Consider the following 24,503-nt stretch of genomic DNA (forward strand, 5'->3'; position numbering starts at 1 on the left):
TCATCATTATAGTATCATACAGAGTATTTTCATTGCCCTAAAAATCCTCTATGCTCTGCCTATTCATGCTTCCCCCTAACCCCTGACAACCATAGATCTTTTCACTGGCTCCATAATTTTCCCTTTTCCAAAATGTCATATAGTTGGAATTATACAATACGTAGCTTTTTCAGATTGGCTTCTTTCACTTAGTCATATGCATTTAAGGCTCCTCTGGGTCCTTTCATAGCTTGATAGCTCATTTCTTCCTTAGGCTGAATAATATTCCACTTTCCGGATGGACCACAGTTTATTTATTCATTCATCTACTGAAGGACATCTTGGTTGCTTCTAAGTTTTGGCTGTTATGAGTAAAGGTGCTATAAATATCCATTTACAAGTTTTTTGTGTGGACATAAGTTTTCAGATTCTTAGGGTAAATATCAAGGAGAACAATTGCTGGATCACACGGTAAAGTATGTTTAATTTTGTAAGAAACCTCCAACTGTCTTCCAACGTGGCCGCATCATTTTGCATTTCCACCAACAATCAATGAGAGTTCCTGTTCCTTCACATCCTCACCAGCATTTGGTGTTGTCAGTGTGCTGGATTTTGGCTATTCAGATAGGTGTGTAGTGGTGTGTTGTTATTTTTTTTGCATTTCCCTGATGACCTGAGATGTGGAGTATCTTTTTGGGATGTCTTCTTTGGTGAGATGTCTGTTAAGATCTTTGGCCCATTAAAAAAAATTGACGTATATTTGATTTACAATATTGTGTTAGTTTCAGGTGTACGGTAAGCTGAAATACATACATATATATATATTTCAGATTATTTTCCATTATAGGTTATTACAAGATATTGAATATAGTTCCCTGTGCTATACGGTAAATCCTTGTTGTATATGTATTTTATGTATAGTACTTTGAATCTGTTAGCCCCATCCTCCTAAATTATCCCTCCCACCCTCCCTTTTCCCTTTGTTAACCATAAGTTTGTTTTCTATGTCTGTGTGTCTGTTTCTGTTTTGTATATAGATTCATTTTTATTATTTTTTAGAGTCCACATGTAAGTGATATAATATTTGTCTTTCTCCATCTGACTTACTTCACTAAGTACATTCTCTAGGTCCATCCATGTTGCTGCAAATGGCAATATTTTGTTCTTTCTCATGGCTGAGTAATAGTCCATTGTATATATATATATATACCACATCATCTTAAGCCAGTTGTCTGTTGATGGGCACTTAGGTTGTTTCCATGACTTGGCAATTGTAAATAGTGTTGCTATGAACATTGGGGTGCATGTATCTTTTCGAACTAGAGTTTTCATTTTTTCCAGATATATGCCCAGGAGCGGGATTGTTGGATTCTATGGTAGCTCTATTTTTAGGTTTTGTTTTGTTTTGTTTTGTTTTTTTGCGGTACGCGGGCCTCTCACTGTTGTGGCCTCTCCCGTTGCGGAGCACAGGCTCCGGACGCGCAGGCTCAGCAGCCATGGCTCACGGGCCCAGCCGCTCCGCGGCACGTGGGATCTTCCCGGACCAGGGCACGAACCCATGTCCCCTGCATTGGCAGGCGGACTCTCAACCACTGCGCCACCAGGGAAGCCCATACTTTTAGCTTTTTTAAAGGAACTTCCATACTGTTTTCCATAGTGGCTGCACTGTGGAAAAGTGCAGTGTAGGCAGGTTCCCTGTCCTCCACACCCTCTCCAGCATTTATTACTTGTAGACTTTTTGATGATGGCCATTCTGACTGGTGTGAGGTGATACCTGATTGTGGTTTTGATTTGCATTTCTCTAATAACTAGCGATGTTGAGCATCTTTTCATGTGCCTGTTGGCCATTTGTATGTCTTCTTTGGAGAAATGTCTATTTAGCTCTTCTGCCTAGTTTTTGTTTTGGTTGTTTGTTTTCTTTTTGTTGAGTTCTGAGAGTTCTTTGTGTATTTTGGATAATAGTCCTTTATCACATGTGTCCTTTGCAAATATTTTCTTCCAGTCTGTGCCTTGTCTTCTAATTTTCTTGACATTATCTTTTGCAGAGTAGCTATTTTAAATTTTAATGGAGTCCAGTCTATCAATTCTTTCTTTCATGGGTCATGCCTTTGGTGTTGTATCTAAAAGTCATTGCCATACCCAAGATCATGGTTTTCTTCTATGTTATCATCTAAGAATATTATAGTTTTGTGTTTTATGTTTAAGTCCGTGATCCATTTTGAGTTAAATTTTGTGAAGGATGTAAGGTCTGTGGCTAAATTCTTTTTTTTTCTTCTTCTTCTTCTTTTTTTTTTTTCATGTGGACGTCCAGTTGTTCCAGAACCATTTGTTGGATAGACTCTCTTTGCTCCATTGTATTACCTTTGCAATCAGTTGACTGTACTTACATGGGTCTGTTTCTGGGTTCTCTGTTCTGTTCCATTGATCTATTTGTCTATCCTTTCACCAATACCACACTGTCTTAAGTACTATAGCTTTGTAGTGAGTCTTGAAGTCAGGTAGTGTCAGTTCTCCAACATTATTCCCCTCCTTCAATATTGTTTTGGCAATTCTGGGTCTCATGCCTCTTCCTATAAACTTTAGAATGAGTTTTCAATATCCGCAAAATAACTTGCTAGGATTCTGATTGGGACTACCCTGTTTTGTTTTGTTTTAAAGATTTTTTTAAGTTGTTTTTGTTATTTTTGATGTTTTCATATGTGATGGTGGGGCAAGTTTTACATTTTACTTTCCTTTTTTTTATATAACTTAGCTATGGTATATATTTTTTGAGTTTTTAGGGTAAGTTTACTGACTTGAAAAATCTAACTAGACTTTCAATTGGAGTTGCATTGAATTTATAAACAATTTGGGCAACACATTCATTTCTTTGTTCTTTCTTAGAACTTAAAACTTTTTCTTTATAAAAGTCTTGTGTAGTCTTATTTAATACTTGTAAACTTTATAACTTTGTTGCTATTTTGAGTGGTATCTTATTTTCATTTATATTTTAAAGTTGGTTATTGCTGGTATTGAGAAATGGTATTGATTTTTATAGGTGGATCTTGTATCCAGCAACCTTGCGAACCTCTCTTGCTAACCTCAAAGTATGTATGTTGGTTTGGTTTTTCCATGTAGATGATCTCATCAACTGGAAATAATGGCAATATATTATCTTCTTTTCTGAAACTTACACTTTTTTCTTTTTCTTTCATTCTAACTTTGCCTTGGCCTTACAGTTAAGCAGTAGCTGTGAAAGCCATCTTTATCTTTTTCCCCTTTTTGAAGGGAGTACATCTGTTTTTTCTCCATTAAGCATAATGTTTGCCGTTATGACTTTCTTTTATAAGTTTGCTAAGGCAAGGAAGTCCCTTCCATTCCTATTTTTCTGAAAGTGTTTCTCAAATATCAATACCTTTTCTGCATGAATTACGAAGACAACCTGGACATGTGGTTGGCCATGTTGCTAGAAACAGAAGTTCAAAACATGCTTTTTGGGACTTCCCTGGTGGCACAGTGGTTAAGAATCCGCCTGCCAATGCAGGGGACATAGGTTCGAGCCCTGGTCCATGAAGATCGCAAATGCCGCAGAGCAACTAAGCCTGTGCGCCACAACTACTGAGCCTGCGTTCTACAGCCCATGAGCCACAACTGCTGAGCCCACGTGCCACAACTACTGAAGCCCGCAGGCCTAGAGCCCGTACTCTGCAACAAGAGAAGCCACTGCAATGAGAAGCCTGCGCACCACAACAAAGAGTAGCCCCTGCTCGCCACAACTAGAGAAAGCCTACAAGCAGCAACGAAGACCCAACACAGCCAAAAAGAAATTAAAAAAAAAAATGCTTTTTTTTCAGACCAGTGGGACATTGTTGAACGCACTGTGGGTGCGGAGCAGGCTCTGACGAGCAGGTAAAGCCATAGGACCTTTAGGAATATTAGAAGGAAAAGCCTAACAAATCTAAAGAAAAACAGAACCAAAAAAACCATTTACTAATCATTTATTATGTGCCAAGTCTCATAATAACTATGAGGTAAGTACCATTATTATCCCCAATTTACAGATGACGAAACTGAGGTACAGAGTGATTCAGTAACTTATTCGAGATCACACAGCTAGTAAGTGATGGACCTGGGATTGGACCTCAGGCAGCCTGGCTCCGGAGCCCACCATCTTGACATTATATTGATACTTTGTACTGTCATAAAGGCATTTGGCTGAAGTGGAAGTCAGTATTAATGATAGTTGAGAAACCTCAGGCAGGTTTGCGTATTAAAAAACAGTGTGACTCTGGGAATTACCTTTCGGTCCAGGGATTAGGACTCTGTGCTTTCACTGCCAAGGGCACCGGTTCAGTCCCTGGTCAGGGAACTAAGAACCCACAAGCTGCGTGGCCAAAAAACAGACAAAAACAAACAAACAAAAAAACAGTGTGACTCATACACGTTCCCACGTTATCTCTTAGATATGCTTTAGAAATGCACATAAAATATTCTAGTGGCTCTGGGTCAATTGTTGTGTTGTTCTTGTTTGAAGGTCAGCTCTACCACTGAATCAGTGCCACGGATTCTGAGCCTGGTGACCATTCTAGGGACCCTGCCACCTAATACGAGCTAACAGTTATCAATTATTTTCTACTCGCTGCTCATTGTTCTAGTGTTACATGCATTATTGCAGAGTTTCTCAACCTCAGAAGCATTGACATTTGGGGCTGGAAAACTCTCCCTGTGGGGGGTCATCCTGTGAATTGTAGGATGTTTAGCAGCGTCCTTGGACCTTGCATGCTAGATACCAATAGCACCTCCCTACCAACTTGTGACAACCAAAAATGCCTGCAGACATTGTCACAGGGGATGGAAATCACCCCTGGGGGTATAAATCACCCCGGTTGACAGTCACTATGTTAGTGTATTTAATTCTTCCCAAAAACCCTGTGAGGTAACTACTATTATTATCATCTCCATTTTATCAATGGGGAAATGAAGCTTACTCAGAAATTAAGTAACCTTCCCAAAGTTACAGCTAATAGGCCCTGCAACTGGGATTCAGATCCAGGCCTTGGTCATAAAACTCTGCTGCCTTCCAACTCCCTATTGAACTCTATACCGTCTGATCCCTTGGGCCCTCAGAAAATCTCAAAAACTTATTATTTTTTTTGGCCTGATTCCTGCAGATACTGGGATCTGAAGAGTGGGGCTTGCAAACGCATCTTCAATGGCCACCAGGGGACTATCAGTTGCATGGATGTGTGGAAGAACAAGCTCGCATCTGGAGCAAGAGATTGCCAGGTAAAAGGTGAGAAAGAAACACCTCCACCTCTCTAAGAAGTTTCCCCAAATCCATGGGTTGCCAAAGGACTTGTTTTGCTCATTTCTATGGGCGGTCGTTTATCCTTTCAACCGTCCATGTATCCATTGACCCATTCACTGAACAACTATTGATTGAATGCCAGGTGCTGTGCTAGACGGTAAGGAAAAAAGCGCTTATGATATGGCCCTTCCGACGTGGCTTTTTATTTCCCCAAGAGTCTCATGGTCTTCTAATGGACACACACTTAGAAATATATAATGGGGGATTATAGTAAATATGTGAATGATAACAGTTGCCATTCATTGAGTACTAACCTTGAGACAGGCACTGTGATAGGTGCTTTGCATACATTATCTTATTTAACTCTCACAAGAATCCTATGGGTTGACTGTAATTTTAAATTACAATCAATTTTAAAAAGAAGAGAATAAAAAGAGGGAGAGAGAGAAAAAAAGAATCCTATGGGATGGATGCAGATAAGGAATCCACAACTCAGAAAAACAACTTGCCCCAAATCAAAGCTAAGTAGTCGGGTGGGGATTTGAACCCAGGGCTGTCTGGCTCTAAAACGTGTGCTCCAATGAGCTTGTGGGGTACTAAGGGACCGTAGATATAAGGGTAAAAGGGAAAGCACTGCAGGCAGGGTGCTTTTTGAGTGTGATCTTGAGGAGTAGTTCTACACGCAGAGGGAGAGTGTAGAGCATTCCAAGCAGAAGGAACACCTCAGGCAAATCACAGAATATTGAAAAACATGAAGAATTTGGGGAATTTCCCTTTGCTCTGTACAGCTGGGCTGCAGCGTGTGGTGTTGGAGATCAGGCGGATACGTTTGTCTGGGGCCAGATAGTCAAGGGCCTTCTGCGTCGTGGTTGGAAATTGAACTTTATTCTATAAGACGTGGGGGCCGGTAGATGCGTTTTAAGCTGAGGATTGATATGATGAAATGTGTATTCGAGAAAGATTGATCTGGTGATATCGTGGAAGAAGGATTTGGAGAGGTGGTGACTCCGGGGGACAGGGGGCAAGTTAAGGGACTTACTCAGTCTAGAGAACCTGTGATGTCTTCAGAATATCCGAGAACAGGCAAGTGTGAAGACAACAGATGGATGCGAGTTTACACGAGATGGTACAAAGAGAAGGGAGACTTCTAGAAGGAGAACTGGCGGGACTTCAACACTAGCTGGAGATGAAAAGGGAGAGAGGAGGGCAAAGGGTGAGGCCAGACTTTATAACGCAGGCCTCTGGGTATCTGGAAGTACCGCTGATGGAAACGGGGCTTCAGAGGAAGAGTCGGGTGGGGGAGGGAAGCAGGAGGGGGTGAAGGCTTCCATTTTGGACACGTTGAGTGTGGCAAGCAGGAGGATGGCCGACCAGAGATGGTCACGTTCTAATCCCAGACACCGGCGTCTGTGTCATCTTGTGCCTCGCATGGCAGAAGGGACTTTGCAGAGGTACTGAAGTTAAGGACCTTAAAATGGGGAGACGCTCCCGGGTTGTTGGTGTGGGCCCATGGGTGATCACGTGGATCTATAAAAACAGACATTTTCTTACCTGTGATCAAAGGGAGTCATGACTATGAAGAGTGGTCAGAGAGATACAGTGTTGCTGGCTTTGGAGATGGAGGAAGGGGGTCGTGAGCCACGGAATGTGGGTGACCCTAGAAGGTGGAAAAGGCAAGGAAATGGGTTCCTTCCCGCCCACCCCCCAGAGCCTCCATACACGCACACAGCCCTGCTGACGCCTTGATTTCAGCCTTGCGAAGCCGTGCCGAACGTCTGTAAGATAATCCATTTGTTGTTTTCAGACACGGAGCGGGTGGTAATCTGTTACAACAGCAATAGGAAGCTAACACGTTGAGCGTGGGATTACCGCGGACATCCGGGGGAGGGCAGCAGGAGGTGGATGCAGCCCCAGATGGGTCAGCTTGGTGGTTACCAAGTAACAGTGAAAGGGGGAAGCCCCGGATGTGGGTGGGATTTCCTTCGCAGAGCAGGAGGAAAGAGTGAAAGAGAAGAGAAGCCAGGGCCTCAGGAACCCACAGCATGTTAGGTGTGGGCGGAGGAAAGTGACGGGAAAGGGACAGTGGGCTGGTGGGACACACACGGATGCTCAGAGCTGCCTGGGAAGCCTTACTCCCTACCTCTTTGCCCTCCCCAACTGACTGAGCGTCTCATTGCCGTGATTGCTTTGAGGGGTGGAACAGAAAGAATGAAGGATGAGGCTCTGAAGATGGAAGGGTGGACGTGACCTCCCACTCACCTGAGAGGGTCCTGTGGGCTGCCAGCAGGGCTATAGGGCAAGCGGAGTTAGGCCCTCACCTCTGGTGCAAAATTTAAGGGGACAGAAAAAAACCTCAGTGATCAAGATGGTTATTTTAATGCAATACTTTAAAAGTCAAAATTAACGTGCAAAATACACAATGAAAAAAGTATCCGAAGATCTGTCACTCCACCCTAATCCTGGCCCCAGCTACCAGCCAGCCTGCTTGGGCTCTTCCCACCTTCCTGGGTTACCAAAATAGAACAAAAAGGAGACAATTAGAGACCTGAAGGGTACCCCCCCACACTTTAAAAATTCTTTAAGTCAGGACACCTTACCAATAACTCCTTTAATTCATCTTTCAATTTTCCCACTCCTCATTTGATAAAAGGGCCAATATATATTTAAAAACAAGTGTAGAGAAGTGTATTCACATAGTTCTGGTTAGTGGTTAGGAGCGTGGCCTGTGGACCCAGACTCCCTGGGTTTGAATCGCAGCTCAATCTGCTCACCGCCTGTGTGACCTTGAGCAGGTTACAGAACCTCTCTGGGCCTCAGTTTCCCCACCCGTACAGTGAGGCATAGTAATCGCTCTGCCTTGTGAAGATGAGTTAATGCCTGTCAGGCACTTTGAGTGGCGTCTGGCTCACAGCCAGCGCAGCGTGGATGCCAGCTATGGTTACTCTCCGGTCCTAGCGTACGCCTTCTGTTACCCGAGGAGGAAGGTTCTTCGGGGGCTTTAACGCCCTCACCCCCCTGAAATCGTGGTGCCTGCTTTCAGCTTCTTCCTTTAAGCTCAGCTCTCCCACCCACCCAGGGACACAGACCCACCCAACACTTACAGTGTGGGGTACAGTGGCTCTGACGCCGTCTGTGTAGCAGCAGTAGTAGACCTGCCCTGAGCTGTGACAGTCTCGCAAAAGTAAAATCAATCCAAAAGTCAGATTCAGAACTATTTTAAAATGTAAATGAGGAGAGACAGCTTTCTTTCCTTTGGGGGATAGAAGGTGGGGATCAGGAGGACAGCATGCAGGAGGAACGAGGACATGAACATCTCCCACGATTTTCCTGAAATCCACTCCATAGGAAGCATTTTTCAGGCTTATTAGAGCTGAGGAGGCTTATCAGAGATGAGCTGTCCACCTCTCGGACCCCGAGGCTAAGTTCCAGGGTCAGAGCCAAGGTCCATGCGCTGCTGGCTCTCCTAAGGGCTGTGTTCAGGGAGCGCTGGGTTGCAGGTACATGGAGTGTGGGTCAGCCTCTGGAGCTGCCGGGCCAGGTGAAGCCTTGCAGGGTCTGACACAATGGGCTCGGCTGGTCTTAGCTTCTGCGATGGGGTGTGGAGCTCCACTGCCACCCTCTCCGTGTACCTACCCCTCTCTCTCCCTCCCTTTCAGAGTGGGATATAGAGACAGGAAAGTGCCTGAAGACCTTTAAACACAAAAACCCCATCCTGGCCACCAGGATCAATGACACGTACATCGTGAGCAGCTGTGAGAAAGGGCTGGTCAAAGTGTGGCACGTCATCACAGCCCAGCTGGTAAAGGTGAGGGGTGGGGACGGGGGGGTCGGGGCACTGGGGGTGAGGGGCTGGAGGACACTGGCAGTCCCCCTCCAGGTAGCTCCCCAGACTGCCCTAGAGCAGTTGAGTGGCAGTCACCTAAAGAGGGTGGTCCTGAAAAGGGGGAGGGGAAGGCCCCCCAAGAATGGGCCATTCTGAGCCAGTAGAAGGTCAAGGCCCGCGTGAGCCGCCTCGTCATGGGTGGGTGGCGGCGGCGGAGGCTGCATTCTGACTCCGCATGGTACGTGGGCTCGGGGTCTTTTAACAGCAGCACGAGTAAAGTGCCTTCTCCTCTTCTGGAACATTCCAGCCTGATTCTGGTGTGGGGCATAGGAATGAACAAAGCCACAACTGTTTTCCTCCTTCCTCTCAGCAGAAGAGAACATTGGCTGTCTAGAAAGTGATTGTTCACACACAAAAAGCGTTCTCGCTGGATTGGAAGCCCCCTGGCCCTGGTGGGCGGTGGGGAGATGTCATTTGTGCCGGGACACAGGATCACAGTGAGAAACACTGACCTGGCTGGCAGGCTCTTGCCACCAGCGGTGTCGTCACTGTGGTCTGCCCAGCAGTTGCAGGCACAGAGAAGCCCAGCTGCCTCCGGGTCCTGGCAAGGAGCTGGGGACGGAACACCTGAGCCTTGCCCTTCTGGCAGCAGAGGAAGGTGAATCGTGGCCCTCTCTGGCACTCTAGAAAGGTGGGGCCTGCCCCGCCGCAGACCCGCCGGGAGCAAGGCCTCGCCCTGCTCACCTTCCTCCTTAACTCGGGAGAGAGCTCCGGAGAGCGGGGGGCATGGAGTCCGCTGGCCTCATCAGAGCAAAGGCGCGGTCAGCTCAGATAAATGCTAAGTGGTGGTGGCCACGGATTGGTGGAGCGTGGCTTTGGGATTCATCTCGAGAAGCCTCCAGCTCTGGCCTTTGAGGAGTCACAGTCTGAGTTGAAGACGGACTGAAAACAGAGGCATCTTTTCTTGCAGACACTCAACGGCCATGAGGGAGCTGTGAAGTGTCTGTGCTTCGACCAGTGGCATCTCCTGTCGGGAAGCGCTGACGGCCTGGTGATGGCCTGGAGCATGGTGGGAAAGTACGAGCGGTGCCTCATGGCCTTCAAGCATCCAAAGTAGGTGCCAAGGAAACCGGGACCCAGCTCCTGCCCCGCTGTTTCCTGCCAGAGCCCAGACTTCGCTCTTCGGCAGATCGGTCCCCTCTGCTGACCACCTGTCGCCTCTGCTCCTCGTCCGTCTCTGCTCCCTCTTCTTCTGCGTGTCGTCCACTACGACCACCCCCTCTCCTGTCCTCCCTTATTTCTCTTAAGAAATAATACTAAATGTGGATTTTGAGAGGTTATTGGAACTTTACACTTACGGCACATGGGATAAATTTGTATCTGTTACCTACCAAACTTAGGAATATTGGCAGAACTGTCCCCCAAATAATGCCAGCCCCACTAAGCTTAAAATCTTGGAATTGCGTGTTCACAAAAGCATCAAATTATCCAAGTGCCAAAGGTTTAAAAATAACCAAGGGCTTAAAGAAGGAGCTCCCTTAAAGCCTGCGGGCTTGATTCTATTCCAGGACAGCAAATGGATTTCATTGTACACTTCCAATCCCAGTTTAGTGATGGTGGCTGCTTGGAGCCAGTTAAGAAGTACTCTGAGGTCACATCTAAGCTTATTTGAAAGGGGATTGTGATCAGTTAATGGTTCTGCCACAGTCATGGGTTTTACAGGCTGCTCTATGCCCCTTCTGTACTGCATGAATAATGTTTCTTCCCCTGAGTGCATTATAAGAAATACCAGGAAACTAAGTGCTGTCCCAATCGATTGAAAGAGTAAATGGGCCTTCCAGGAGGATCTATCACGGGATAGTTATTTAGTGAAATATGGCCCTATATTTCCTTGTACCCTCACAGGAACCTCTTGAACAGGCAGACTGGCTTTGTGGGCGGTGGAGGGGGATATGGGCGTTTATGTGTATGTTCTCTCTCTGGCGTGTATGACTGCGTTGTTGACAGGTGGGTGTCAGGAAAGGCCAGTGTTCAGTGATTTACCCAACCCTTGGGTGATTATCAGGAAGCTTCTCAGCATATCATCTGGATTGTCAAAACCTGACCTCAAGGAGGGACTCAAACTTTGTGACGTCACCTGAAAATTGTAACTCTGCGTTTTTAAAACCTTCCAAGCATGATTCAGTAAGATTTAGTTTACTTACTGGAAAATAATTGTTCCCAGCAAACTCAGCAGTATGTTCAACATTTCATCAATCTATGAGCCTCCCACTCTTCCTCAGCTATGAGACCTTAGACCATCCGTCGAATGACAGCCCAACATACCATTCACATTGGCTCTTGATGCCTTGCACAGTTACAGCAAATCCCTAGACAGTTACAGCACACCTGGAGGACATTGTCAATGTTCTCATTTTTAGGGACCTTTCTCCCACTCATCTGTAGTAGTGCTGTGTATATGTAAGTGCTTAATAAATATTTCCAACTGATTGATAATGAGGACTAATTTGACAGATTGCCTTCCTGGAGGGTTCTAATGATGCACTGATACCCATCTTTAGAATATGACATGGATGAAAAAACATATATTTGCTCTCTGTCCTTCATGGAAGAAGGACCAGAGAAAGAGGGCTCCTTTCTGTTCTCTTGGTCCAACATTTTTTTTTATCCAAAATTAAGATTCTGTATACAGTGTAGGAGAGAATGGTTATGAGAAATGAAATTAGAGGATGCAAAGTAGGGCTGACAAAAATGATGATCCTTAGAAAAGCTTCTGTACCCTGGAGTGTCTTTTTTTAAAAAACCCTTATTCTTTAATGTCTTTTCCATAGCTAGTATTGTACTAATATTTTTTTTGCAATTTTAAAATTAAGATATAATTCACATTACATAAAACTTACCATTTTGTAGCATACAATTCAGTGGTTTTTAGTATATCCATAATGTTGTGCAACCATTACCACTATCTAATTACAGAATATTTCCATTAGTCAGTAGTAATGTCCTCTGTTTCATTTCTGATTTTAGTAATTTGACTTTTATTTCTTATTTTATTGGTCAGTCTAAGCAAAGATTTGACAATTTCTAGCTAAAGGTTTGTTGATCTTTTCAAAGAACAAACTTTTCGTTTTATTAATTTTCTCTATTGTTTTTCAATTCTCTTTTCATTGATTTCTGCTCTATATTTTCCTTCCTTCTGCTTGCTTTGGGTTTAGTTTGACCCTTTTTTTTAGTTTCTTAAGGTGAAAGGTTAGGTTATTGATTGGAGAAATGTGAGTATTTACTGCTATAAATTTCCCTCTGAACACTGCTATAGGCTGCATCCCATAAGTTTTGATATGTCGTGTTTTTATTTTAATTTATCTCAAAGTATTTTCTAATTTCCTTTCTAAATTCTTCTTTCCCCCAGCGGTTATTTAAGAGCATGTTGTTTAATTTCCATACATATTTATGAATTCCCCAAATTTCCTTCTGTTACTCATTTCTAATTTAATTTCATTGCAGTTGGAGAACATACTTTATATAATTTCCATCTTTCAAAATTTACTGACACATTTTATGGCCTAATGTATGGTCCACCCTGGAGAATGCTTCATGTGCACTGGTATGAATGTGTATGCTGTTGTTGGTGGAATGCTCAGTATATGGGTGTTAGGTCTACATATAGTTTATAATGTTGTTTATGGCTTGTGTTTTCTTGCTGATTTTCTGTTCTATCCATTTTTTAAAGTGTTGCGTTGAAGTCTCCCTCTATGATTATTGAGTTTTCTATTTCTCCCTTTAATTCTGTGAGTTTTGCATAGCATATTTTGGGGCTCTTAGGTGAAGATGCATTTATAATTGTTATATCTGCTTGGTAAGTTCACCCTTTTATCATTATATAATGTTCTTTTTTGGTCTCCATTAGCAATTTTGTCTAAAAGTCTATTTTGTATGATATTAGTCTAGCTACTCTGGAGCTTCTTTGGTATGGAGTATCTTTTTCCATTCTTTCACCTTTATTTGTGTCTTTGAATCTACAATTGAGTCTCTTGTAGACAGCATATCGTTGGATCACATTTTTAATCCTTTTTCCAATGTCTGCCTTTTAATTGAAGAGTTAGCCCATTTACATTAAGTATAGAATGGACTTAACGCTACCATTTTGCTATTTTCTAGATAATCTTTTGTATTTTTTTGTTTCTCAAGTCTTCTATTATGGTCTTTTTGGATATTAAGTGAATATTTGGATATTTTCTAGTGTGCCATTTTAATTCCCTTGTCATTTTTTTCCTCTATATTTTTGAATTATTTTCTTAGTCGTTGCCCAGGGGATTACAATGAATGTCTTCATTTATGTAGTTCACATTAATATCAACTTAATTTCAATAGTATACAAAAACTGCTCCTATACAACTCCTTTTCCCCCCTCTTTATACTCTTTTTGTAAACAAATTAAGTCTTTATATCCTGTGTGTCCATTATCATAGACTTATAATTATTGTTTTATGCAGTTGTCTTTTAAATGAGATGAAAAAAAGAGTTATAAATTAAAAAATACATTTATGCTCTGTTTTAGATTTTCCTAGGTAGTTGTATTGATAGTTACCTTTACTGATGCTCTTTATTTCTTCATGTGGATTTGAATTACTGTCTAGTGTCCCTTCAGTTCAACCTGAAGGACTCCATGTACCATTTCTTAGTAGGTAGGTCTGCTAGTGATGAACTTTCAGTTTTTGTTTATTTCGGAATTTCTTAATTTCTCCATTTTTGAGAATGGTTTTGATGGATATAGAATACTGGGTTTACAGTTATTTTTTTACCCTTTCAGCACTTTGAGTAGGTCATTCTATTGCCTTCTAGCTTCCATGGTTTCTGATGAGAAGTCAGTTATTAATGTTATTGAGGATCCTTTTTATGTTATGAGCTGCCCTTCTCTTACTGCTTACAGTTTGATTATAATATGTCTAGGTGTGGATCTTTTTGAGGCTATCCTAGTTAGAGTTGAGGTTCTGGAATGTGTAGATTAATGTTTTTCATCATGTTTGGAAAGTTTTTGGCCATTATTCAAATATTCTTTCTGCTCCTTTCTCTCCTCTTTTTCTGGGAATCCTGTTACGCATATGTTGATGTTTGATGATGTCACACAGACTTCGGAGGTTCTGTTCATTTTTCTTCATTCTCCTTTCTTTCTGTTCTTTAGACTATATAGTCTCAATTGACCTCTCTTCAAATGCTTTCCTTCTTCTGCCTGCTTGAATCTTCTGTTCAGCCCCTCTAGTGAATTTTCATTTCAGTTAGTATAGTTTTTCAACTCCAGAATTTCTGTTTGGATTCTTTTATAATTTCGAATTCTTTATTGATATTCTTTATTTGGTGAGACACCATTCTTATACATTCCTTTAGTTTTGTGGGCATGGTTTTCCTTAGCTCTTTGAACACATTTAAAATAGATGATTTAAAGTCTTTGTCTAGAAAGTGCAACCATTGGGCTTCCTTATGCACAGTTTTTATCGATTACTTTTTTCCTTGTTTATGGGCCATACCCTCTAGTGTCTTTTTACACTTTACAACTTTTTTGCTGAAAGCTGTACATTCTGAATATTTTAATATGACAACTCGGGAAATCAAATTCTCCCCCATGCCCAGGGTTTCTTTCTTTCTTTTTATTTTTCTAGTTGTTTGTTGTAGTTTTTATTGTTTGTTTGTTTAGTGAGTCTGTATTCTTTGTCTTGTTTGGCCACTGAAGTCTCTTTTATTACCTTGGTGGTGTGCTCATGACTGGAAAGAGATTTATTGGAACACCTGGAAACAAAATACCCCCCATTCTTTGCCAAGGGGCTCTGTGTGCCTGTTGAGGGAAGCCTTCAACACTCAGCCAGACAGTTTACAACTCTGCCTTAGCCCTCATTTCCTGCTTGTGCAGACCATCAAGGTCATTCAAGAGTGAGAGCTTAGGGCTTTTTCAAGTCTCCCCCAAGCATGTGCACAGCCCTGGGCGTGTATGTGGCCAGATAGAGTCCCAGAAATACATCTGAGCTTTTCACAGCCCTTACAGACATTTCATTCCCCAGTCTTCCCTCCAAAGCTTCTTGGTTAGTGTATTGTTTGCCCCAGCAGATATCTATTGCCTTAGGCAACCATGACTAAAATATTTGCCTATGTTTTAGACAAAACATTCCCCCCACCCCTGCCCTCCCCAGGTAGTAGTTTTAGCACTGGGTAAGTTCCTGGTAAGATGAAATAATGACAAGTTTTTTGAGCCAGTCTCCCAGGAAGCCACCAGACAGGGCAGATAATTCATTGTGAATGAGGTCTGTTCTGTTTCCTCCAGTACCAGGAATGCAGGCTGTTATTGACGTTTTCATGGCTGCCACTGGGCTGGGGAGTTGGGATTGGACTAGGGTAAGTTAACATGCCACAAAGACCACTGTTCCTACTGAGACTAAGATCATTTTCTTGTCTAAGTGCTCCCTGGGTTGCTGCAAGCCTTTGGTTATTTTCCAGAGTTCCAAATAGTTGATTCTGACAGTTTTTGCCAGTTTCTTCGTTGCTTTTATGGAAGGATGGAATTTTGGAGTTCCTTCCTCCACCATTTTCACTGACATCACCCTCTGCAGTCTCTTTTGATAAAAGAGGAACAAAGAATGAGACAAATGACTTATTTTTAGAACAGAGATAAACCTGAAAGGAGACTGGGTTATGTCAGGACCATGAAAACCGCTCTTGTGTCAGGTATGGGCTAAGTTTTTAAAATACCTTGATTGATTTAATCCTGACAGCAATCCTCTGAGGCAGTTCCCCCTTTTCATGCAATAGAAAACTGAAAACTGAGAGGTTAAGTTATTTTCTCAAGGTTATATAGTCAATAAAAGGTAGGATCAGGTTTTGATCCCAGGTTTTCTGATCCCAAAGCCTGTGCTTTTAATCACCAGACTATAATGGTATAGGTTGAACCACCAAATGTCACAGGAACCCATGAGAAGTGTAGTCTTAGCTCAGCAAGATCCAAAGAGATACACAAAGAGGCAACCCTTCTATCACGAGGCATCTCTCCTAGTGCTGGATTCCCCCACAGGTGGACCGAGGTGCATCAATATAGTTATTGTATTTCCATCTTAAGAAAAAACTGGAACTTTGTTGGACTTTCTTATACTTGTTTTATACCTTAGATTGATCTATCTATCTATCCATCCATTCATCATGTGAGGTGGGATTCAAACCACATTGGCGTCTTTGCAGCTTTCTGAATATCTCCTGTCTTTCAAGGTCTTTGCTATTTCTGTTTTGTTAGTTGCTGGGGCCTTGAAAAGTCTTAATATTGGCTCTGGGATCTGACCAAGGCCAAATGGTGTGGGGTGGATGTCATTCTTTTAACGTATTGTAGCAACAATCATACACTGAAACGTGAGTCGACATTCACTTTTCTAACAAGTATTTATTGAGGGCCTGCTATGGGGCTAGGCACTGTGCTGGGTGTGCAAAGATGGACAAGATGTGGACTGTGCCCAAGAGGTTCTGACAATATACCCGAAGTTTGTGTATGTGAGTGGAATGAGAGGAGAATGAAGGTAAGGGATGGTTTTATGGAGAAGGTAGCACATGAGCGAGGCCATGGATGGACCTGGATGGGTAGAGATGGCAGGGATCAATGGATTGGACTTGGATGGGTAGAGATGGCAGGGATTGATGGATCTGCTTTACATATAAGATCTAAGAAATTGGTGGCACTGGTGGCATCAAGGTCCGTTTTTCAGTAGCATTAACAGCAATGGGGTAATTACACTTCTCAGAATTGAATACTCCAACTTACCTGGAGCCCAAGTTGGAGCCAGCTGTTGTAGGGAGAATTTTGTTGGAGGCATCTACCTAAGTCTTCTCCTGATCCCCTCTCTTTTCCTGCTGGTTGTCACAAAAGGGAGCTCCAAAATCTCACCCCTGGGTACAATTTTCCTTAAGGATGTTTCACTGAAAGAATTAAAGCCACTAATTTAAGAACCAAAAGAAACTGCTCAAATACCAGGTTTTTGCTTCTTATAAAGATGATCATTTTCCCTTGTTTTTTCTTTCTTTCTTTATATAACAGTGCTACTTTTAGAAAGATTCAAAACGTTAAATACTTCTCAGCATGAGAAGTATTAGCTAGGAATCAAATTGTAAGAGAGAAGCATGGTCATCTCTGTATCAGATCAAAAAAAAAAAAAGAATCTGTGACTTAAGGTTTTTTGTTTTGCCACCTTGTGGCACTGTGACCAGATTGCAGGAAAAATAACACAATAGGGTGGGAGATTCCATCTGTGTCTTGAGGGTTAATGGTTTACATCCAGAATCATAAAATGATGGCAAACATCGTTTCAAGAACAGTCACAACCCCTGCCTCCCAACAGTACCCAAAATGCCCCAACTCCAGACACACCCACACAGTTTGCCAGAAGGTGGGTACTGCCCATTGCTCTGTTCCCTTCCAGGGAGGTTCTCCACGTGGCCCTTCTCTTCCTCCGGGTCATCAGTGCCTGTGCAGATGGCAAGATCCGCATTTACAATTTCCTAAATGGGAACTGTCTGAAGGTGATGAAAGCCAATGGCAGAGGTTATCCTGTGCTGTCCTTCTTTATTCAGGGCAACAGGTGGGTGGTAGGTCAGAGCCCTGAGCATTTCTGTTTGGATGATTATTTTTCCTCCTATGGGACACCGGCCCCGGATTTGCTGGCAGCAGGAGAGAGTGGGCCGTGCTCCCCTCCAGTCTTGGCTGCAGTCATAGGCTCATGGGGGACTCATGGGACTTCACACAGAACTTAGCAATCAGGGACCACACTACTCTTCATTCGTTCTGGGTGTCTGATCCAGTCACGCAATGGGCTCGATACAGCTCTGCCGTGGGGACCGAGGTTCTGCCAGCCTGCAGCCCCTGATCCCACGTCCAGCCCGAGAGCTTCCCAGCTCTCTGTGTCTCGCTTCTGATGCAGAGTGACGTGCAGGAGGGCGGGAGTGGCATTGGCAGGCGGCCCAGTGTCCAGTGGGGCAGAACTGAGCAGATGAGTTTACAGAAAGCAGAACCATGACGACACTAGTTGTATATAATACTGTGTTGTTAGACGCTAGGTTCAGGGTGATATTATGTGAAAATACCCAACTAGACTTAACTTTTAAATTCTATCACAGCCTCCCTTAAGACATCACTTAATCGCTTCGAACCACATTGCCTTCCTCCTAATGATTAGTCCTCCTTGCTTAAAGCAGGGGGGTGCTGGTATACTAAGGCTCAATAAATTAATGCTTTTCAGTTACGAAGTCAGAAGGCTATAAAAAAAGGTCACCTTTGACCTTTTCTTAATCATGACATCCGAAGAGAGATGTCAGCTTGAGCAAAAATATGTCTGAAAGAGATTCCTAGTTGGAACGATTCCCCAAGTTCCCTTCCAGTGCTTCCAACCGTAACGGGTCCCTTTTAGGGAGAGTTTACGCTAAACAGTGACAGTCTTAAAATTGCAGGCTTTTGGCGCAGAAAGGAGCCCACACATAGCATTTCCATTTCTTGTTTATGGTTATGGGAGACCTAGGAGCAGAGGTGGGGGAGGGAAAGCAATGCCCTGTAACCGCTGTGAACCCCAGGAACAGTGGGTGGGTAGCAGGCGATGGTGGGGACCCCGGGTTTAGAACCCTTTTTTTCTCTAGTGGCATGAGAGTGGGGATTAGGGAAGACAGAAATCCGCCTGCTTTACAAAGTACAAATGTTCTGTCTGAACGTAGAGCGTGCGCAGACACCCAGAGCGATGGCTTGAAGGGGGTGGGGCTGGAGGGTCAGCGAGGGCTTGAAGGCCTCCCCCATTAGAGTTTTCCCCATCCCATCACGGCAGTAGAGCCATGGCATTTGGATGCTGTGCTTAAGAAAAAAGGAGTGAACTTGAAGACATCTGCGTGCAGAGTAGCTAAGCCTTCTGACTCGGGCACCCCAGGTTCTTGGCACTCACTCCAGGAATGGAAATTCATTAAAAAATATTGTAATCCGAGAAACGAAGTAATCAGGACGTGTGTGCCTTGTTCACATCTAATTTCTAAAGAAAACGGCTACAGAGCTAACGACCCTTGCTGCACAGCCTGCCACCTTTCTCCGCCCGTAGACCCTGCAACAACCTACACCACCCTGTCTGTGCGGTCATTTCCCGGGCACTGATCCCTTGGCCTCAGGATCGGATGGGACAGTAGTCCAAATGCATATTTGGAAGCCGGGCAGTGGCAGCCTCCACACTCCTTTTGTGGGCAACCCTGTTGCTTTGGTTCCAGGATGGTGATCAACACGGAGAGCAACATCCTCATGTTCCAGTTCGAGAATATCAAGTGGCAGTACTCCCTGGAACGGGCCAAACAAAAGAAGACGGACAAAGAGGATGACAGGGAAGAAAACGGCCTCGCAGAAGTTCTCTCCAAGTCGAGCACTCAGATTCACAGCCCTCAGGAATCCATACGTAGCAAACACACGGCCCAGGAGTCCCTGTTCAGCAAATCTCACAGGTCCCCAGTTCTCCTGAGGGCATCCAGGTTACCTACAGGTAAGAACCGAATCCCAGGCAGCCCCAGTGGTACCCAGGGGAGCAGGTGAGGGGCTTCCAGGACCAGTTTCTCTGTGGAATATTTTGGTCAATGGTTTCTTGATGATATAAATCCCAACCTGTATGTCATTCTCTTTGATGTGACAATTTGTTAGCCAGCTCAAGGGGATCTCCTGATTTTCAAGGCCTAAGTTTTCAGACTTATTAGAATCTTTCTGCAGTAGATGACACTAGCCCTTCATACTTGCCATTAAAACAAAAACCAGACAGCCAGCATCTTCCCCCTTGCCCCTGATCCAAGCATATAGTACATGATTATTTCCTTAGGACACAGACAAGATATATTGTACTGCAGAAAAACGTCCTCTGCGGAACGTATTCTCTGTAGACCTCTGACTGGTAACATGCGTACCTGGAAAATACTAGATCAATAGATCACCTCCAAGAGTATTACACCACAAACGGTCAGTTAGGAGAGAGGACCGAGAATTTCAGATAATGCATAAAGCTTGATAATCAGTAGGAAACAGGGGTAGGAGGGGGGCGTCAGGAGGTGATCTAGATGGACCTTCGGCTCCAGGTGATTGCCTAGTTTCATGGGACAACAGGAAGCAACCAACAGTAAAGTGATCATTTGGGTGAAAATCAGTTGAATTATCAGCTACGCCCCCAGTATTCATACCAAATTGAATCACATAATTACTACAGTTTCCTCCTCAACCTTAATTTAGGAGTGTTAACGGAGGCACCTCGAAGTCAAGGAAAGCCAAAGTCACCCCGAAGAAATGGCAGGAAGAGACCGACTTCTAGGGAAGCAAATGGCATGGGCACCGAGCAAGAGAGTTTGGAAGCAAAACCCCTCGCTGGAGATAAGAAGAGCGGTGATCCTTTATTCTGAATTCATGTGGCAAGAGTCAATCTCTCTCTCTCTCTCTCTCTCTCTTTCTTTGTTCAGTCTGATTTTTCAGCAGGTTGATCAATCAGTTTGCTTGCATTCTGAATGGATAAAATGCCCAGCTTCTCCTAAGAGTGGTGGGTTTTCCCTAATCGTCCCCTTACTGACTTGAGGCCACACAGAGCGAGCGCCTTTCTCAGAGCTGAGCCTCTGGTTTTGGGCTCACAGTCAGCCTCCTTACTTCTTGGACTGTTGTGTCATCAATCTGAGTAATGGGCACAGCGGAAGGGAGAAGAGGCAGTGGGGCTGATTGCAGAGGCATTTTAGGGGGTTTCACGGGGGAGGAGCTGGATTGGGGGGTGCTCTACATGTGAGATAAGGGGGTCAGGGAGATAGGCGGGGAGGGGCTTTGGAGAAGAGTTACCATGAATCAGGTGTCCCTTTGTTGTTTTTGAGAGACTCTGGTAAAGATTTAAAAGGCCTTTCAAATATTTTTGGCTAATATAATAGTGTTTCTTTGAATCAGACTCCCTGCAGAGACTAGCTTCAAGGTGAGGGTAAAACACTTGAGTTTTGTGAGGTCTGTAATAACAATGGGCATCCTTGCATATACCTGTCTCTGTGTACCTGTATAGCTATACCTGCGGGGTAAAGTCCTAGGCGTGGCATCGCTGAGCCACGAGGATGATTGCATTTTAAAAGCTAGAAGGAGATCGCCATAGTTGTCTTTAAAAACTGCTGTGTCACTTTTCACTCCCACCAGCAATGCATGAGAGCTCCCACTGCTCCCAAGCCAACACTGGGTGTCCACCATCGTTTTGCTCATATGATAAGTAAAGATGCTATTTGCATTTCTTTAAGGTTGATCACTCACAGACTAAGTAACTAAGTAGGTGATGACAAAGCCATACTATGACAAAGGCATTTTATACGACAGCTAAAAATGGATGACGAGCCCCATTTTTCTTTTTTTTTGAGGTACGCGGGCCTCTCACAGTTGTGGCCTCTCCCGCTGCGGAGCACAGGCTCCAGACGCGCAGGCTCAGCGGCCATGGCTCACGCGCCCAGCCGCTCCGCGGCATGTGGGATCTTCCCGGACCGGGGTACGAACCCGTGTCCCCTGCATCGGCAGGGGGACTCTCAACCACTGCGCCACCAGGGAAGCCCATGGAGCCCCATTTTTGACTTGGAAAGAGATCCATAATATATTATTATATGAAAAAAAGACAAGTTACTGAACAATGAGCCCATCACAATTCCTTTTAATAGAAGGAGAAAAACTGTGTTTTGTCTCTCTCTCACACACACAGAGTGGTGTATTCTGGAATTGGACGAAGCACGGGGAAGACTTTGACATCTTAATTTCATTTAGATAAGACCTACTTGGTCAAGGAAAATTATACACTGTTATAAAATTGTGAAATCAGTACCCTGTTGCATTTTCTTTGCTAGTTTTATTGGTGCAGTTTGAGGTGCAGATTTTACTTGCTAGGTCAGACTAGACAAATGCCTTCTCCTTTTCATGGTTCACTTATGCCTTTTGTAAAAGGAGGATAACGTTTTCAGTGTGTCTGTGAGGTATTGCAGGGATTCAAAAGCCCAAATGAGAGACATAGTAAATTTGCTCACCTGTGAAGACATCGTTGCTAACTCAAGGGCCTTAGGCATCTTGGAGGCCTTGACCCTAAAGTAGCGTGCCAGAATGAATCTCTTGTCCTTGTCAGTGGCTTTTGGACCTACGAAATGTTCAAAACATTTAGGGGACTCCTGTTCAGGAACTGCTTTTGGCCATTTGATAGTTTCAGTTTTGCAGGGGTGGCATGTTTTTTGAAGGCAGTTTTGATTTTGAGAAACATCCAAAGATCATTTGGAGTCAAATTTGATGAATAAAGTGGAAATCAAGCTTTGCCATCCAGGTTTTATTTAAAAATATAGGTGTGTTACTGAAACTCTGTAAGGCTATAAATGGGGTGTGAAGGTCCTTCCCACAGGGAAGTTTCAGGAACTTGTGGAGCACAGGCATTACATATGTTCCTTCCAAAATATGCGTATCTAGAGGTTCATACACACTTGTACACAAGTACTAGCATATTTGTTAAAAACGTGTGTTAAATATTTTGTAATTTCTCGTCTCATAGAGGATCTTTGCTCACATGATGGCAGCACGTCCATTGGGCAACAAAGACCATAGTCTGAATAGCAGTTGGAATGGATTTAACTTTCATACGTAAGTACTTAATGGTTTTCATGGAACACTGGTTTGTTTTTCTTTTCTTTTTTTTAAAAAGCAGATGATGTGGAGAAAATACCAAAACAAGGACAACTGGGAACTTTGGGAGACTTGATCAATTGCTCAAAGAAGAAGTCCTGGTGCATCCCTATGTCACCTGACCAGTTCCTCCTGACTGTGAATGCCCTGCAGAAAGCCCATAATTCTGGGGAGTTTGCCTATCCCCGGAGGCCCCAAACCCAGGTCATCGATGCCTGGGGACCTTCCATTTCATACCCAAGGAAGGTCCTGAGTTTGAAGGGACGATCGGTCCAACATGCAGTCGATCGGTTGAGATTGAGCAACCCTCCCATAGACGTGAAACAAACCAGTATTCCCCTTGAAATCCAGAAGCTTCAGCTTAACCTGAAGAACTCTGTGCACAGCCCCAGAGTCCAGTCTGCCATCCCCCAGCCGGTGCTTATCTGCCCCAGGTTCTCTGGCAGCTTAAAGGCTGAAGACCCGCCAACCAGTTCAACTGATGGGGCAGTGCGCAGCTTCAGCCCCTTAACCAGCACACAGGTCATCCAACCAAACCGCGTGCTGGCTCCGCCGATGGGCACGACGGCCCAGGCTGCCAAGAGAGATTGGCCCCGCTTCTACACGGCCCTCGACCCCTTCAGAGTGAACACGGAGTTCATGCTGCTGACTGTGAAGGAGGAGAAAGAGTACGAGGAGGCCAAGATGAAGGAGTTTCAGGCCATAAAGCCGGCTGGAGGGGTTGATCCGGAAAAAGCCAGCAGAGCTGCCTGGGTCAGGAAGATCAAAGGCCTGCCCATTGATAATTTCATGAAGCAAGGAAAAACAGCAGCCCCTGAACTTGGGCAAAACGTATTTATCTGAACCAGCCTTGGGAAATTACAGCGTTTTATAATAAACAAAAAACCAAGTGGATGTTGGTGTTCGGCCTCTTTTTGTTTGTTTTCAACTGCTCCCTGGCAATTAACATGGGGACTCTTTAATTATTTTCCTATAAGCCAAAGAACTGATATTTATCAAAGTAAGAAAACAGAGAGAGGCTGGGGATGATTGGCATCTGTAGTACCACCGAAAACCATTCAGTGAGAGGCATGGAAGCCCTGTTTCATTGATGGGAGATGTTGGAAGTTTAATACCACTCATGGCTACCAATTTAGGGCTGTCGTTTCTTCTAGCAAATGAACTGATGGGATTATATCAGAATAATGCACTGGAGTTCCCTGGTATTTTCGTATGGAAGCCTGATGAAGCTCAATGAGTTCAATTAAGAATCTAAAAGGAGAAGCGCTCAAATTGCATTTTTCCTCCTCAGGGCTAACTCCTATGGAAGAGAATTAGGCACATTCATCCTTTCTACATTAATATCATGTGTGTTGAGGTTGCTACTTAAGCCTGCTGAGGTTGGTGTCAGGGGCCAGGCAGGTGATTTAGATGTGAGCAGCCCAGCATAGGGGCTGTGGCCCATCAAAGAGCTCAAGCCCCATGTGAAGGGGGTAGCTCCTACTCAGTAGCTCAGCATGGCGTAGGATGGAAACCCTTGAAGCAGAATGCAGAACAAAACAACAAAACACCAACCCCACAAAACTCCACAACCCACACACTGAGTGGGCCACCAAAACCCTGGGATGGGTAGGCTAGATGCACAGGCCACCTGTTCCCAGCCTTCGCTTTCACCTCCAGGTGCAGGAATACCATCATTTGCCAAGCTTTCTCTCCCTGGAGAATTTTTTCTCCATTCTTAG

General features: G+C 44.0%; 1 protein-coding gene across 1 annotated transcript in view; it reads left to right on the forward strand.

Moving 5' to 3' along the window:
• The window catches only part of FBXW10B (F-box and WD repeat domain containing 10B), a 36,294-nt gene extending 12,618 nt beyond the window's left edge, over positions 1 to 23,676 (forward strand). The window contains exons 8-14 of the mRNA XM_033848564.2: positions 5,130 to 5,251; positions 8,923 to 9,071; positions 10,060 to 10,202; positions 17,537 to 17,695; positions 19,353 to 19,618; positions 20,350 to 20,499; positions 22,802 to 23,676. Of these exons, the coding sequence (XP_033704455.1) occupies positions 5,130 to 5,251; positions 8,923 to 9,071; positions 10,060 to 10,202; positions 17,537 to 17,695; positions 19,353 to 19,618; positions 20,350 to 20,499; positions 22,802 to 23,625 (1,813 nt within the window). The 3' untranslated portion in view covers positions 23,626 to 23,676. The remainder of the gene's footprint in view (positions 1 to 5,129; positions 5,252 to 8,922; positions 9,072 to 10,059; positions 10,203 to 17,536; positions 17,696 to 19,352; positions 19,619 to 20,349; positions 20,500 to 22,801) is intronic.
• Positions 23,677 to 24,503: the final 827 nt, after the last annotated feature.

The sequence above is a fragment of the Tursiops truncatus genome, chromosome 20, assembly GCF_011762595.2.
Source record: "Tursiops truncatus isolate mTurTru1 chromosome 20, mTurTru1.mat.Y, whole genome shotgun sequence".
Lineage (NCBI taxonomy): Eukaryota > Metazoa > Chordata > Mammalia > Artiodactyla > Delphinidae > Tursiops > Tursiops truncatus.